Raw genomic sequence first — 16,892 nt, 5'->3', positions numbered from 1 at the left:
GGTTACCATTTTGACTTTTTTTGACTCTCCCATTCCCCTGTAGATGTCCCTGTTAACATTGTCATTCCATTCCATTTTCTTTTTCCAAGAGTACCAAGGACCAGGGGTGGGATTCTACCAGTTCGCACCTATTCGCTAGAACCAGTTGTTAACATTCTAAGCAGTTCAGAGAACCGATTGTTAGAAGAAATTACTGGCCTAATCCTGTAAGGAAGGCAGGAAGGAAACATTCTGGTGTTGCTTACAGAAACTGCCTCTCCGTTAACCCTTATTACATTCTTGGCAGGACTAGACTTCCTGTCTCAGGAACCTCTCTGGAGTTTTTTTCCTCTTTTGCTGGTACTTTGCTTGTCTGGAGTGAACATTCAAAGTTACAATAGCACTGAAAAAAATGACTTATGACCATTTTTCACACTTACGACTGTTGCAGCATCCCCACAGTCATGAGAAGCCAGGCGAGGAGATGCGTGCCTCAATGTGAGTGGTATTGAGTTGGCCACACCCAGCCAATAACATGACCACCAAGCCATGCCCACCAACTAAGCCACACCCACAGAACCGGTTGTTAGCAAATTTGAATCCCACCCCTGCCAAGGACAATTTGATTTCAGTGTATTTACTGTATCAGGTTGAAACATATATTTTTAACAAGCTTTTTCCTTCTAGCAAGGAAAGAAAGATTTTTTGCTTATTTTTCATTGGCATCCTACTCGGTTCAAATGACCTTGAGCCCATGAATCTATCTGACAAAGTGCTAATGTATTTAAGTTGGAGAGGATAACAGTTGTGAAAAGGCCACGCTGTCTTCATTTCATGATCACTTTCAGCTAGTGCAGTTATCTTAATACAGCATGTAATTTGGATTACCTGTCAAATTTGAAAGCCAACTATTCCATATGGCTTGGTAATAATAGCATTCACACAAACCTGATTATGTCCATTCATGACAACCTCTTCCGCAAAACGGACTTTTACAGGGTTTGTTTTTAGCCTGGCTCTTTTTTCCGCTGTAAGAAAGGATGATTTATGGCCACCCTGAAAAACAAAAGCACTGGGTTGGCAAACTATTATACAACATGGTAACAAATTCTGAGATCTTTTAATGCCTTCTCACAACAGAAATTGAAACAGAATCACAAGAAGAGTAAGGCCATCAAAAGTTTGCTAGACCAGAGCAACAGACCATCAAGTACAAAAGGTGGGTAATTTGGAATCTTCCCACCATTTCCTCTTTTTTAAAAAAAAACAAAACTCCTGCAATTTTTTTCCCCCCTTGGTAATCCCTTGCTTCAGTGTGGGGGTCAGGGTGACGGAATGGAGCTGAGCATTTACTGGCCTGATGCCCTTCCTGGCTCCTATGGAAAGTTTGCAACAGATATTTTCTCTTTGTGCCCTGATAGACATATTTGCCACTGCCTAGGATTGACCTCTCAACCTTCCAAGTGAGAGGCCAGAGTCTTTATCTGTAGATCACCATGCTGTTCCAACTCCTAGAATATTTTATTTTATTCTTTATTTTATTTTATTCTATTTTTATTATCTATCTATTTATCTATCTATCTATCTATCTATCTATCTATCTATCTATCTATCTATCTATCTATCACATCTCAGAATGACCCATCTCCCTCAACAGACCATAACCACCAGGAACTGCCAGCAAGGTTTCATGTATTTTTCTTGGGTATAAACATGTGAAAACTAGATCATAAGCCCTAAAATAGGCAGCATAGTTAAGAAAAATGGATTTCAAGTCCTCGAAAAATGTTAATGGTGGTCTCTGCCATCAACACTGGCCCAATCTCCTTCTGCAATTTTTTTTAGAGCAGTCAGCTCTAAAGTTACAATTCCCTTTAGCCCGACCAACATGGATTGCATGAAAGAGTACAACCTGAATTCTTAGAGCAGCCTTTCTTAATAGATGATTTTTAGATGCCCAGGATCACAACTCCTAACCTTATCCTCAGGACCGATGAGTTTCATTAACAACTGTCAAACAAAACACAGCTCACATTCAGCCTTTGAAGAAACTCTTCTCAACTGGGAGCACCCCTTGTAATTCTCAACAATCCCACCTTGAAATGAATGAATGGGATGGGTTACGGCAGGGGTGTCAAACTGGTGGCCTGCGTGGGCTGGATGTGTCACGCATGACCACACCCACCCCAGCTCCTCAAAGGAAAAAAACGTTGTGAAATGTTATGTGGTGGCAATGTGATGCTGCGGGTTTCACACCTGTGGGCTAGGGTAACATAAAACATCTGGAAGGTAGTACTGTAGGAGTTAGAATGCCTGTTCATAACAAGTGGCACATGGAAGGATCCTGCTTTTAAAGATGGAATCTCTTAATTGTCATGACTAATTGCTATCACAGTGACAGTTATTTAGTGCAGGGGTGTCCAACTTTGGCAACTTTAAGACTTGTGGACAGAATTGAACTGGGAGTTGAAGTCCACGAGTCTTAAAGTTGCCAAGGTTGGAGACCCCTGATTTAGTGGCCATCAACACTGCCTTTTAGTAGACAAAATTTTACTGTACGTTAAGTGAAGACAAGCCAGCGTAATCTGTTTTTTGTAATGATGTGTTGAGTGAAGATGTGTATCATCTTCCACTATTCAACTCATCACCAGAGACACCCTGAATTCTTGCATTGTCTTAGTTGGGGGAGAAAACACTGGTTACTATCAACACTGCATTTATCAGTTTCTTTCATGTCTCTTCACTGCAGTGGTTTTCAGCAGCCGTAAACTAAACAAACCCGGAATTATCTGGAAACAAATTGAACTTTTGCTGCATCCCACCACAAATATGGATGAACATCTTGCGATGCCAATTCTCAATGTCTTCTCAATTTCTATCATCCCTTAATGCATGTACTTCCTGAGTTAGGGCTGGTAGTAAATTTTTAATTACAATTAAATCTATTAAAAAATCAGGAGAGAAAGGGAACATCCCAGAACCATGCAATCTCTTGAATTAGCAGGTCTAAGAAATAAATGCAAATGAACAGCGAAGGGATCTAGTTCCAAGTAGTTGGTTTCACACATGCCCCAAACAGCTCAGAACTCCTATCAATACTGTACAACTCACCAGAGTGAACGGGAAACAAGTTTATTTTACCACCGTCAGTTTACCAACTATTTCAGAACAGGTTTGTATTTTATTACACCCACAGATACATTGACCAACCGGGGGGGGGGGGGGGGGGGGGGGGGGGGGGGGGGGGGGGGGGGGGGGGGGGGGGGGGGGGGGGGGGGGGGGGGGGGGGGGGGGGGGGGGGGGGGGGGGGGGGGGGGGGGGGGGGGGGGGGGGGGGGGGGGGGGGGGGGGGGGGGGGGGGGGGGGGGGGGGGGGGGGGGGGGGGGGGGGGGGGGGGGGGGGGGGTGGGGGGGGGGGGGGGGGGGGGGGGGGGGGGGGGGGGGGGGGGGGGGGGGGGGGGGGGGGGGGGGGGGGGGGGGGGGGGGGGGGGGGGGGGGGGGGGGGGGGGGGGGGGGGGGGGGGGGGGGGGGGGGGGGGGGGGGGGGGGGGGGGGGGGGGGGGGGGGGGGGGGGGGGGGGGGGGGGGGGGGGGGGGGGGGGGGGGGGGGGGGGGGGGGGGGGGGGGGGGGGGGGGGGGGGGGGGGGGGGGGGGGGGGGGGGGGGGGGGGGGGGGGGGGGGGGGGGGGGGGGGGGGGGGGGGGGGGGGGGGGGGGGGGGGGGGGGGGGGGGGGGGGGGGGGGGGGGGGGGGGGGGGGCAGGTCTTCTCTTTCCACCAACCAAATATGCTCCAGCTTATGAACTTTACTTTTTAATAATACCATCCAAGATTTTCTATCTTTCAAACAACCCTTCCTTCCTTTCTCTTACTTGAAACAGCCTCCCAGAATACTTGCTAGATATCCCTACCAGTGGTGGGATTCAATTTTTTTTACTACCAGTTCTGTGGGCGTGGCTTGGTGGGCGTGGCAGGGGAAGGATACTGTAAAATCTCCAGCCAGAGGTGGTATTTGCTGGTTCTCCGAACTACTCAAAATTTTGCTACCGGTTCTCCAGACTGGTCAGAACCTGCTGAATACCACCTCTGATCCCTACATATGCTACAAATGTCTTCTCAAAATGCATGTTTTCAGTAAAGAGTTTGGCATTAATGTCCTTCCTAACTTATTTTAACTTAATTACAACTAAGTCTTGATTCCCCTTCTCCAACTTAGTTAGTGCTTCCTAATTTTCACATTTTGATTTCTGTTATCTCACCTGAGCCAACCTTGAGACTGCAAAGTCTCAAGGCAGTGTTATTCTCCGTGAAATGCTATGCACCCTGACGATGTTAGTTTCCCCATAATTTCAGAATAGGTTTTATTTTATTACCCACAGATACATCTGCACACAAAAGCAAGATTTAGGGCACTGTTTCGTGACACTTTGCATGATGAAAGCTCTCATCTCATCTATCTGTAACATCTTCAGCTTTAAAGAATCTGGAGTGGCAAGTTGGAAGCCCTGGAGAATTGTGACAATTGGGATGGACCAGGGCCAAGCAAGCCTTCTGCAGCCAGGGCAACACTTTTTATTTATTTGATTTGTCAATCGCTTACAAGATAATAGTATAAACATGAGTAAGAATACAGGAAATAGGTACGAATAAATGGGGACAATAGGACCAAAAGCGCAGGGTGCACTACTGAAAAAGGCAGCAGCACAATTCCCTGCATCTCCCTCCTGTATTAGGCTGTCTAGATTATTTAAAAAAACAAAACTCAAATAAGTGTGTTCTTAGTGTACTTATTTTGCTTCTTAATTTGCAATTCTTTGCTGACTGAACACACAGAGTTGCAGTTGCATATTCTTGGGGAACAATCCTGCGCAAGATGGTCCAAATGGTTTAACTTTCTATAAGAGAGCGACTTCGTATGTCTGTATGGTGGCACTCAAGTCATTGATCGCTTGAATGGGGACTCCAGCATTATACAGGAGCCTGCAAATTATAGAATACAAATGCATTTAAATGTTAGTTTAAAAGCATGTTTATATAAGGGAAAATTGCTTCTGGAAGGAGATGTTGGGATGGACTGCAGTTATATTTACCTACTACAAATTCATATTTTCCTTTCCATCAATCCATTCCTTTCCTGGATGGATTTAAATGAAGACATACATACATATATTTGGACTTGTGAGAGGCAATATCTAGCCAGACTTGTTTGGGCTAGAAAGCTAAGCAGGGTCAGACCTGTATTTCAAAGGTAAACCACTGTGGTATGGGGGGGTGCAGAAAAGTTCTGTTATGGAAGCAAAAATGATATTTTCAGAATTTGCAGATGTCGGGTGATTTTAGTGCAGTGTAAGTATGTTTTTTTGTAAGCCGCTGAGATCAGTGGAGCCATAGCTGGAAGGAATAAAAAATCATCGGATGTATAAAAAGAAATTGATTGCAATGTAATCAAATATATACTACCAACATTTCATTGTTACAAGAATCTGATACAGATAATCAGAGTTGGAAGGGACCTTGTAGGTCATCTAGTCCAACCCCCCGCGGAGACCCTACACCATTTCTGACAAATGGCAGTCCAATCTCTTCTTGAAAGTCTCAAGTGATGGGGCTCCCACAACTTCCGAGGGCAAGCTGTCCCATTGGTTGATTGTTCTCACTGTCAGAAAGTTTCTCCTTATTTCCAGGTTAAATCTCTCCTTGTTCAGTTTCCATCCATTACTCCTTGTCTGGCCTACAGATGCTTTAGAAAATAGATTGACTCCTTCCTCTCTGTGGCAGCCCCTCAAATATTGGAAGATCACTATCATGTCTCCCCTGGTCCTTCTCTTTACTAGACTAGCGAAGCCCAGTTCCTGTAACTGTTTGTTGTGTGTTTTAGCCTCCAGTCGCCTAATCCTGGTTGCTCTTCTCTGTACTTTTTTAGAGTCTCAACATCTTTTTTATAATGTGGTGACCAAAACTGGATGCAGTACTCTAGGTGTGGTCTTACTAAGGCTTTAAGTTTTTAATACAGCAGCTTTTACCCAGCTGGGTAAGATTACCAAACTGATCTTGGGTGATCTGAAAAAGGTAAGCAGGATCAGAGCTGATTAGCATTTATATTGGGGGCTTCAAGGAAACCCAAAAGCTATAGGTTAGAAGAGAAATCGAGAATACTTCCTATAAAAGTGGTGACTGGAAATCTCTTTATCATTTTTTTGTACAGAAATGAAAAAAAATGAACTTGTGATTTATGGCTGTGATGATTACACGGGCTAGATTATAGAAAGAAGGGCATTATGATGTAATTTTAGAGAGAGAGATTAAAATATAATTGTACTTATAACTGCTATGAAGAATATCAGAAGTCACTATTCTTTTTCTTTCTTTTCTATTTTTCTTTAGCTTTCCTTTCCCCCCCTTTCCTATACTTTTTCTTTCTCTTTGCTTTTTTCTTACTTTATATTAATTTGTATTTGCTTCTATCTATCTATCTATCTATCTGTCTGTCTGTCTGTCTGTCTGTCCGTCCGTCCGTCCGTCCACCCACCCACCCATCCATCCATCCATCCATCCATCCATCCATCCATCCATCCATCCATCCATCCATCCATCCATCCATCTATCTATCTATCTATCTATCTATCATCTATGTAAACAACATAGACATGAAGTCATTGGGAGTTGAGCTTAACTTTGTCATTTTGATGCTTTATTTTACTCCAAATATATTTTGAGGGTGATTTGAGTGGGTTTATAATGCACTGAAAGCTCTTGGATAAGTATGCCCTGTGCCAGGTACCTTTTTAAAAAAACTTTTTACTGTCTACTCTTTCCAAAATCAATTTCCCCCATCTAAACTATTTGACAACATCCTGCTCTGCACATTTGCATGTAATATATAGCTTGAACCCAATCCCAACACTCCGCTTGATGTTGCATACTGGGTGACAATAGTCCAGTGATGTCAACATGGCCACCCTTTAAACCCTTTTACCTCACTTTTATTGGCAAGCATCTCACCATCTTTGCCCACGATGCATCAAGTCCCTTATCTGGGCATATTTTCCACCCACCGTTATCTCTAAGATTACCTCCTGGAACTTCGTATTTGTGATTCTCATTTGCATACCCATCGGGAGGCCAAACCTTACCCTCCAAGGAGTAACTCAAACACCAGTGGTACATGAGGGCAATTTACCGAGGTGCATCGCAGAACTGTAAACTGGAGAGCGCCTTGCGATTCCCTGTTAAGACAATATAATAAAACAACACAAGTTTGAATACACAGGATGGGAAACAAGGAGAACTTTCTTTCTCCCCCCACTAAATGGCTTTATCTGAAGACATTACTATAAAAGTCAGAAACACTGCATCATTTTCAACAAAGGTAATGCTCGACTTACAGCAGTTCATTTAGTGACTGTTTGAAGTTACAATGGCACTGAAAAAAGTGACTTATGACTGTTCTTCATACTTATGACTGCTGCAGCATCCCTATTGCCACATGATCAAAATTCAGACGCTTGGCAACTGGTTCATATTTATGATGGTTGCAGTGCCCTGGGGTCACGTGATTACCTTTTGCAACCTTCTGACGAGAAAAGCCAATGGGCGAGCCCACTTAACAATCATGTTATTAACTTAACAATTGCTGTTATTCACAAGAAAGGTCCTAAAATGGGGCAAAACACAATTAACAACAGTCTCACTTAGCAAAAGAAATGTTGGGTTCAATTCTGGTCATAAGTTGAGGATTACGTGTTCCTCTAAAGGCAGGTGATTTCCAACTCTGCCTTCCCCCCCCCAGATTCCCTCAGTTCCATCCCTATTTAGCCTGGAAGTAGCTATCAATCTCAGTTAGAGAAAATATCTTGCCACCTCCTTCTTTCTCTATACTCTCTGGATTCAGCAGCTGTTGTACATGCTCATAGTTTTGGATTAATCATTTGATGCCCACATATACAGTCTTTCAAATTACATCACTTTCCTTTTAATAACACTTTAAAAGTTCCTCCAGGAATACTTTGGGCCAATACCTTCCTAATCTTGCCTAAACTAAATTTGCCTAAATTAATTGATCTGATCTTACATTGCTCTATTCACATGCCCAAACCATGCCCTATTCTCATTGCTCTGGTCACATGATACTCCTTAGATTGCTATAATGTCTTCCTGTTCATTCCATAATTTAGTACAGGTTGTTTGCTCTAAATTTCAGTGTCCTTCGCAAATCGACCAGCCAGTTCTTCTCTTTCCAACAACCAAATAAGCTCCAGCTTATGAACTTTAGTTTTTTAATGCCACCATCCAAGGTTCTTCTACTCTTTCAAACAGCTTCATCCTTCCTTCCTTCCTCTCCCTTACTTGGAACAGCCTCCAAGAATACAGTACTTGCTACCCTAGATGCCCCTACATGTGCTACAAATGGCTTCTCAAAATGCATGCTTTCAGTGAAGAATTTGGTACTAATAGCCATCCTAATTTATTATAACTGAGCCTGTAACTCATTCTCATGCAGCTTCAGCAACTTTGTTAGTGCTTCCTAATTTTCACCATTTTGATTTCTGTTATCTCACCTGGGCCAAAGCTGAGACTGCAAACAGTCTCAAAGCAGTGTGGGACACCTGCCTTGTTATTCTCTCCAGTGCTACGCATCGCGATGATATGCTACATAAACAAATACACACATTACTGCCAAACACCACGAAGAAAAATGGATGTTCCTGTTTTCATACTACAATTCTCTGTATTTAAAGACAAGCCAGGATCAAAGAACTGTTAAATTATTTCACTTAGGTCAGAATGCTTTAAACCAGGGGTCCCCAACCACCGGTCCGCGGAACAACTCCTACTGGGCCGCTGGCTTGCTGGCGCCGCCATCTTTTTGATGAAAAAGTGCTTCCGGTGAGCTTTTCCGGGTAGAAAGCTCACCGGAAGCACGTTTTCATCAAATAGATGGAGCGGCGCCATTTACCTGGAAAGTCGCTGATCCAAGCACTGGGCCACCCGGCGCCCAGCTGATGCCGGTACCGGGCCGGGCGTCAAAAAGGTTGGGGATCACTGCTTTAAACGTGTTTCTCTTGAATAGCATTACTTCCTGTGAAACTGTTATCCCTGCAAGGTAGTTCAAGCAGGAGCACTGGCTATATCTTTGTTGTAAGATTATATTAACATGTTTTTGCAAGGCTAAAAAGTATTTCTCCCCTCTTTTCTCTTTACTCTCCAGAAAACCAGGGAGGGTCCCTTCTGAAACACTTCCCCTGCCCTCCTTCCTTCGGTGGGCTGAAATACCTTCAGCAGGCTATCTCCCACCTCTGCCTCCTGTCTCTCAATGTTATTGCCGCATATCATTACAGGTAGTCCTCAACTTACAAAAGTTCACTTAGTGACCATTCAAAAGTTACAGTGGCACTGAAAAAAGTGACTTACAACTGTTTTTCACAGTTACGACCTTTAAAGCAGGGGTCACCAACCTTAGCAACTTTAAGACTAGCGGACTTCAACTGCCAGAGTTCCTCAGCCAGCTTTGCTGAGGAACTCTGGGAGTTGAAGTCCGCTAGTCTTAAAGTTGCCAAGGTTGGAGACCCCTGCTTTAAAGCATCCCCATAATCATGGGGTCAAACTTCAGGTGCTTGGCAACTGGCTCATATTTATGACAGCTTCAGGGTCCCAAGGTCACGGGATCCCCTTCTGCGATCTTCTGACAAGCTGAGTCAACGCTAAAGCCAGGTTCGTGTAACAGCCAGGGTTACTAACTTAACATCTGCAGTTTTTCACTGAACAACTGTGGCTACCTCGTAAAGTGAGCAAAACTCATTTAACAAACGTCTCACTTAACAACAGAAATTTGGGGCTCAACTATGGCCGTAAGTCAAGGACGACCTATACCAAAAGACCTCAAATGCTTTTGAGTAGAGCATAGCAGCTTCAAAATAGGGTATGGTTTTCTGGGGTGCTCAGCTGAAGAGAGGAGAGAAAGCGAAGCTCTGGCAAGCTAACATGGCATGAAAGTCAGCCGCTGATGTGAAGTTTAGCCATCCCCACCCTTTGCCCCGGGGGAGACTCCTCATACTGCACCTTAAAAGAGCAGCTGCTTGTTCGCTGGTAAGGTCTTCCGTTGCGTCATTGTTTATTGCAAGGATGCGATCCCCTGGCAGAAGCTTCCCATCAGCAGTGCTGCCTGCAAAACATCAGCCTTGTTCAGGGAGATACTTGGCATTTCCTGTTTACAACGTCGCCCCAAAACAAACAAATGCATGTGTGCTCGTATGAGAGTGTGCATGTAAAGAAACTGAAGCCATGTAAGATGACCTGGCATTGCTTGCCTACAATTTGGAAATCTGAATCCAAATTATTGAAAGGTTCTTAATGGGCACCCTTCAACGAGCCCACACTGCCCTTGTCAGCAGCACTTCCTTTCTAGCAGAACTAATGGCAGGAAGGACAGTCTCCTTCTCAACATAACCTGCCACAACATTCTGTTCTTCCAAATGCTGTTTTGTTCTCCACTCCTGACTGATACAAGGCACTCAGGGGCTGGCAATACTGGCATCTGCTTAGATTGACATCCCAGCAAGATCTGACTACCAGCTTCCCTCTGGCAGGCTGAAAGGAACAGTGGTTAGAGTGCAGTACTGCAGGCTACTTCTGCTGACTGCTGACTGCCAGCAGTTTGGCAATTGGATTCTCACCAGGCTCAAGGTTGACTCAGTCTTCCATCCTTCCGAGGTTGGTAAAATGAGGACCCAGATTGTTGCGGGCAATAATATGCTGACTCTTAGAGAGGGTTGTTAAGCACTATGAAGCGGTATATAAATCTAAATGCTATTGCTATTGTGCCCAATTCTCTATTCTTTCAAAAATTCCAGAGCCTGGACTCAGCCAGTTTTCTCTATCTGACTATGTATATTAGCTTGGGATCAAGACAATGTCAGAGATCAGCATATTTTTAAGGCATCTTTCTTTTCAAAACCACAGCTTTTTATTTCTCCAGACAATTTTCAACATCAGGAAAATGTGAGAAGGGAAAACTGTTTTCTACCTGCAGCAACTGATGTGATCAAGAGGGGGAACTTATGAGAAACTTCAATGCCATAATGTCCATGTAGCACATCTTTTTGAACATCCACTGTGAGTTTGACATGACTTGCAGGTTGCCTACTGCCATCGGATGATCTATCACTCACTGATGCTCTCCCTCTGCAAATTTAGGGTGGAAAAAAAAAGCCAGTTTAAAAAAAAAAGATCCAGTGCTTCCAATTTCCTGAAATCTCAGCTTTTGCTTTGGAGATATTTTTACATCAGTGCATACCTAATGAGGAAAACAAACATAAGCCAGTAAACAAGAAAGATGCTCTGATATATATTGTGGCTGGAGTGTTTATTGTCAAATGTATGAAGTGGAAAGTAACAATCTGATAAATATTTTAAATAGTACTGGGCAGATCCAGAAAAGATACCCATAAAGCTGAAAAGTAATACTGATGCTCAATCTATATATAGAGAGATCTTGACTAATATGTGTGGGTTGGCCTCAGTTAATCCTTTTTTTTTGTCATTTCTGTTTCTCCATTACTCTCTTATTACTCTATTTCCTTTTTCTGTTTTGAATGTTTGTTATATTATATATTACTGCATCCCATTTCTATTTCATTGTTTTCATGTTTCTGCAAATTGTAAGGCAGCAAGAATGGCTAGGTGAATTGGGCAGCCCTATGGATTTAATGAATAAATAAATGTTAGCATGCACATTTAAACATGAAGGCTATATCTGGATCTTACAATTTAGCCGGATATCCATATATTCAGCAAAGAGGCTATGCATGGACAGTTCTTACTACATGAGGTCACTTGATATGAGTGGAATAGTAACACAACGGAGTTCCCAACGAAGTGGAAAATCCATGTGGACATGAAGTGAACATGAATAGGCTTGATGTTATGTACCAGTGCTGAAATGTTGACTTGCTTTGAAGATAACAATTCCACAGTTTGGAACAACTCTGTAAAAATTTGAGCTTCATCTATCTCAGTCCAAAAAGAATTACAGTAAATATTGTATAGAAATAAACCAAGCTTAAGATAGCATTTACAGTGATAGATAGTGTCTCGTAAGTCCAAATTAAACCAGGATGGAAGCATTGCTGCCTTCATGATATCTATCACAGAAAAGCCACAAATTTCCAAAGTCATACAAAAAAAGCAAAGGGTTCATATTGGCCATCAGAAAATTGACAACATTTATATTAAGGCAAAATTAAGGCATTTTATTTTTAACAGATTTGTTCTGCAGTGCAACAAACAGGTAAATATTTATTAGTGATTTTCTTTCAATGATACTTTCGATGATATTTCCTGAGTGCCATGATGTTCAAAGTTTGAAATGACATTTGAGTATTTAGTGTTTCAGCAAGCATGATGAAGTGACCTTTCTAATCCTGAGAAAGTTGGTCTTGAGTTCCTTGGAAATTACTGAGGATTTTTCATTAAAAAAGAGGGATAATTCTGCATCTGTTTCCCTCTAGCATACCTTGCCTACCGATTACAGCAACCTAAAGTCATTCCCTGCAATGCGCATCTGGCAAAAAAAATAATAATTACAGGAGGTTCATTCCAGACCACAGGATGATAATTCACTCTCACAGGTAGCCAGAGGTGGTAAGCCTAAATCCAAGCTTTTTTCCCCTGTGCTAAAGTTTTGTTCCGCAATAAATTGTCTCAAAAAATATTGGTGAGACTTGATAAAAAGTAACCTATTTTGTGCTATTGTGCCCAAAGTGGAGATGGAGGTCACAACCATGCAACAAATGTTTCTTTTAATATGTATTGTGATGTATGGGTAAGTTGTCAAATGTGTGGTGTATGATATATGTATTAGTTTTTTCTGCAGAGAGAATATCATCCTGCTACCTGACTTTCCCATACTTGCTAAAGGCTGAAAGGGCAGGCAGATATTAACAAAAGCCACAAGAATGGCAATGGGGTCATTTTGTTTTACTAAAACCCAAATTTGCAACCCTCCAACATCTGGAGAAGCTAACAAAGGTAAGAATGATACCCAGAGACTCATGACTGGGTTCTGAATAGAAATTTGGTCTGGGAAGCAAATCTCGATGGGAGAATCTGGCAATTTTCACACTACTTTCAAATAGACCTTTGTAAACAATATATATATATAAAACCCAGCAACAGCAAGAATAAGCTACCAGTGACCTGCAAGCTTTTCCCTCCTCCTTGCCTTCTCTCCTCTCAAAATTGCCCTTTCAGTTGTTTGATAATGGCAGTATTTCCCACCAACGTTCAGTGGGAAATCAAATCAAAGAGGCATGTTAAGCCTCCACAAATTCTGGACATTGTTAGCTTAAAAAAAAAGTGGGAAATGCAGTTCAATTTCCATCTTGTGCCCTCTGGTGATGCAGTTACTTCATTGCCCTGCTCTTTTCGGCTCCTGGTGCCAGAAAATAATTTTTTAAAAAATTACAAGGTAGCTGCAAAATGGGGGTCAGGAACTCTCACTCCCTGATGTTAGCTCAATAAATCCACCATAATAGTTGGTTAGCAAGGATGCCAATCATCCTAACTCTAAATTTCTTCCTCCCCTCCAGCTTAAACTTATATATGGTTTTTCTTTTGCAGACTACTGTGAAACAACGTTACAAATAACTTTCATTTCTGCTTTATTTTTCTCTTTTGGCTTTAATTATTTTAATACTGGTATCCCACCCTACATTTATAGCTAAGGCTTTGCCCTGGCACTAGAAACTAATGCCAACATTGATATGTTTTCTCTGCACCTGAGATGGCACTGTGAGCATACTGATATGTTACAACCGTTGCAGTTTTGGAACTACCTTCAGGAGTAATCATATACAGAGTACATACTAAAGTCCAAAAGTTTGCTATGGTATTTTACTTGTCCTAGGAGAGAGAAGGATCAACTTAAGCAACATAAGTCTTCCTCACTGCAAAACAGCTTTGGGTGGCAAGACCAGATGTAAGCAAAATGTAAGCTACTGAACAGCATCTCACACCCAATGAAAACACTTTACTGTTCCATCTAATAATATTACATTAAAATACATACCTGGCTGAATTATCTCGTGATCGACGCAGCCATTTTGCTACCATCTGCTCTATCCTGTGTGCTTTGCGTGTTTCTAGATCTTCCATTTACCTATGGCAGAGAAAAAACAAGTTATGTATTTATTTACTAAATTTATTGAGTTATTCACAGCCGACTCCCAGCAAATATTTTCCTCCTCCTCTTCCTCTTCCAAGGAGCCCTCCAATTTATATGGCTGGATTAGAGTCTCTTCAAATACTCATGTTTAAATTACTTAGAAAAGCACATCCAAAATGCTATTAAGGAACATACAGTAATTTATTAGACGTAACAGTATAATAACAGAGTCATATAGAAAAAAGTCCTCTTGAGTTAATATTTTCAGATAACTTTGCAGTCTAAATATGTATGTTTTTCTTAAAGCAAAACAGTGGGTAAAATTTCTATTTATTAAAAAATATTTGTATTAATTTCATGAAATGTGTCTTTTCATCAACACAACTGAGATCTCTTACACTGTATGATTCTTTATAATTAGTTTAGATATGATAGATTTAGATAGATTTGAAGCAGATAAGAAACTTCAAATTGTGTTTAAAGTGTTTAAAATATGGGTATAAGAGAAGAACTGGGGCAAAGGAAGGGGAACAAATATTTTTTCTAAGAAATATCTCAGCTTAAAGAACCATTATATTTATAAAATATGGGAACTGAACTGCAGTCTTCACATCAACATCCCCATATCTGGTACCATCTAGATGTGTTGAACTTCAACTTTCATAAATTTTCAGCCGGCATGACATCTGCACAAAATCGACTGAAAAGTCACTATCACACAAGGAGGACCCTTCATTGGAGAAAATTCATGGATTTATGAATGACACTGAAATATAATTTTATCATATTTTATCTCCATCTTAAATGATTGTATTTTATTCCATTTTCATCTTAGACTGTATTTTATTCCAATTTAATTTTAAATTGTATTTTATCCAATTCCATTTTAAATTACTTTTATCAAATTTCAGCCATGATTCGTTTCTGGAACTCTGCACTTTGATATGGCCCAAGGGCTAATCAATCAATCAATCAATCAATAAAATTGATTTATGAAAAACATGGAAGCCACTTGAAATTGGGTCTAGCTATATGTTTTTTAATTCAATCTTACTGATTCAGACTAGCAAAATGTCTTCAGAGTCTCGGGCAGAAAATGTGTTTTTCAGCCCAACTTTTGATTTGATCCTCTAGGAACTGAACACCCACAGAAGCATGTGCTTTGCTTGGTGTTCCATAATTCCCTTGGCAGGAGCAATGCTTCTGAAAAAAACTTTCTGGGATTATTATACAGTCTTTCTCTCAAGCTGTTCTGACCCAACCTGGTTCCAAGAGAGCAAAAACAAGACAAAGGCAGCAGCCCCCACCTTTTAAGGTTTAATCCACAAATTCTGCTAAAAGGCTGCTTCCAACTAATTAGCTCCGACAAGAAAGAACCTTGCCAAGTTGTTTGTCAAGGCTGCCAAAAACCTAGAGATAAGAACTAGTTTACAAGAGTTTTCAAATACTAACTATGATGTCCACAAGGCTGAGTTTCAGAGCGTCTTTGCTTTCTGCAAAGAACGCTTCTTCAAACCTGGCTTTTATCCTCTTGAGGGAGGGGCCATTACCTTGCAGCCTTACTTCCGAGTCACCTGTGCTGCTGCAACTGCTCTCTCCTACAATCAATCCTGCATGCACGTGCACTTGGCAAAGGCTCCTCGGGAACCTCCTCATCGCTGCTGCCAGCCCCCACAATCTCTGAAGGCAGCAGTCCACTCCCTAATGGTCCTGGCCCCTCATCTGAGTCCTCGCTCTCCTCCACCGTCCGCACCTGCTGCCAGCTAACCACAACACAAGCACACTACCTGTATATTAATATTTATCAGCTAGATCTCACTTCAGTGCAATGTCATTGCCTGATCTTAGGGACTAAACAGATGGCATTCACTTGTAGTTTTGTTAAACCCCTGTACAAATAGGCAGGAACATCCTGGAGTCAACTACTTCCTATTACTCAGAAATTCTTTTTAGTACAACACTAATTAATACGAAGTGCATTGGATTGCATAAACTTCCTTCTGTTTGTCCCTTCCTTACAGGAATCTTTAAAAGTGAGATAATGCATTTATAGAGAGCCTGCTTGGCCTAGTGGCTGAGGTGCTGGACTAGCAGTAGGGACATCTATGTTTAACAGATTTAACATATTAGCAGAGTTGGAAGGGGCCTTATAGGTCATCTAGTCCAACCCCCCGCCAAGCAGGACACCCAGCACCTTTTCTGTTCTTCTCTTAGCTTGTTGTATGACTTTGGATCTCAGCCAATGAAGAAGGCAATTGTAAGCCACTTCCAAAAAATACAGCATTTGCCAAGAAAATGCCAGGGACTTATCTATTAGTCATTGGGAGCTGACACTTATTCTTTCATCTCCAATATGTATCACTATATAATAGATGCATAAGTACAAATATTACTGATGAGATAGATGGGAATGTTCACTGCTTAATTGAACATTTCAGGTTAAAGACAGTACAGGTCCTTTAAACTCATTATCTTTTCTATGCTATTTTCAGGTTCATTTGTTTAATGTTGTTTAAACAAACAAACAACAATTACTACTTAGTACATCTACAGAAAGCCACTCTGGTGTTGTAGGTAAGGAATCAGGATAGAAACCAGGAGACTGTAAGTTCTAGTACTGCCATGGTCACAAAGCCAACCTTGGGTTAGTCATCTTCTCTCAGCCATAGGAAGTAGGCAATGGCAAGACACTTTGGAAAAAATATATTATATTATTGGGAGAAATGGACACTAAGTGCCATAACGCAATCCTTAGTAGT

General features: G+C 41.8%; 1 protein-coding gene across 2 annotated transcripts in view; it reads right to left on the bottom strand.

Annotated features, from left to right (window-relative positions):
• FRMPD1 (FERM and PDZ domain containing 1) overlaps positions 1–16,892 on the bottom strand; it is a 72,413-nt gene that overhangs the window by 20,350 nt on the left and 35,171 nt on the right. The window contains exons 3-7 of one of the 2 annotated variants that reach the window (XM_026672944.2): positions 14,038–14,127; positions 10,996–11,153; positions 10,032–10,134; positions 7,153–7,198; positions 928–1,035 (exon numbers count right to left, since the gene is read on the bottom strand). In XM_026672944.2, the coding sequence (XP_026528729.2) occupies positions 928–1,035; positions 7,153–7,198; positions 10,032–10,134; positions 10,996–11,153; positions 14,038–14,123 (501 nt within the window). In that variant the 5' untranslated portion in view covers positions 14,124–14,127. Of the gene's footprint in view, positions 1–927; positions 1,036–7,105; positions 7,199–10,031; positions 10,135–10,995; positions 11,154–14,037; positions 14,128–16,892 lie in introns of those variants that run through there. The other variant, XM_026672947.2, reaches the window with a different exon arrangement.

This window comes from Notechis scutatus, chromosome 2 (assembly GCF_049901735.1).
Source record: "Notechis scutatus isolate UNSWTSFEM ecotype Mainland chromosome 2, rNotScu1.2, whole genome shotgun sequence".
NCBI lineage: Eukaryota > Metazoa > Chordata > Lepidosauria > Squamata > Elapidae > Notechis > Notechis scutatus.
This window is presented reverse-complemented; position numbering and strand designations above follow the sequence as displayed.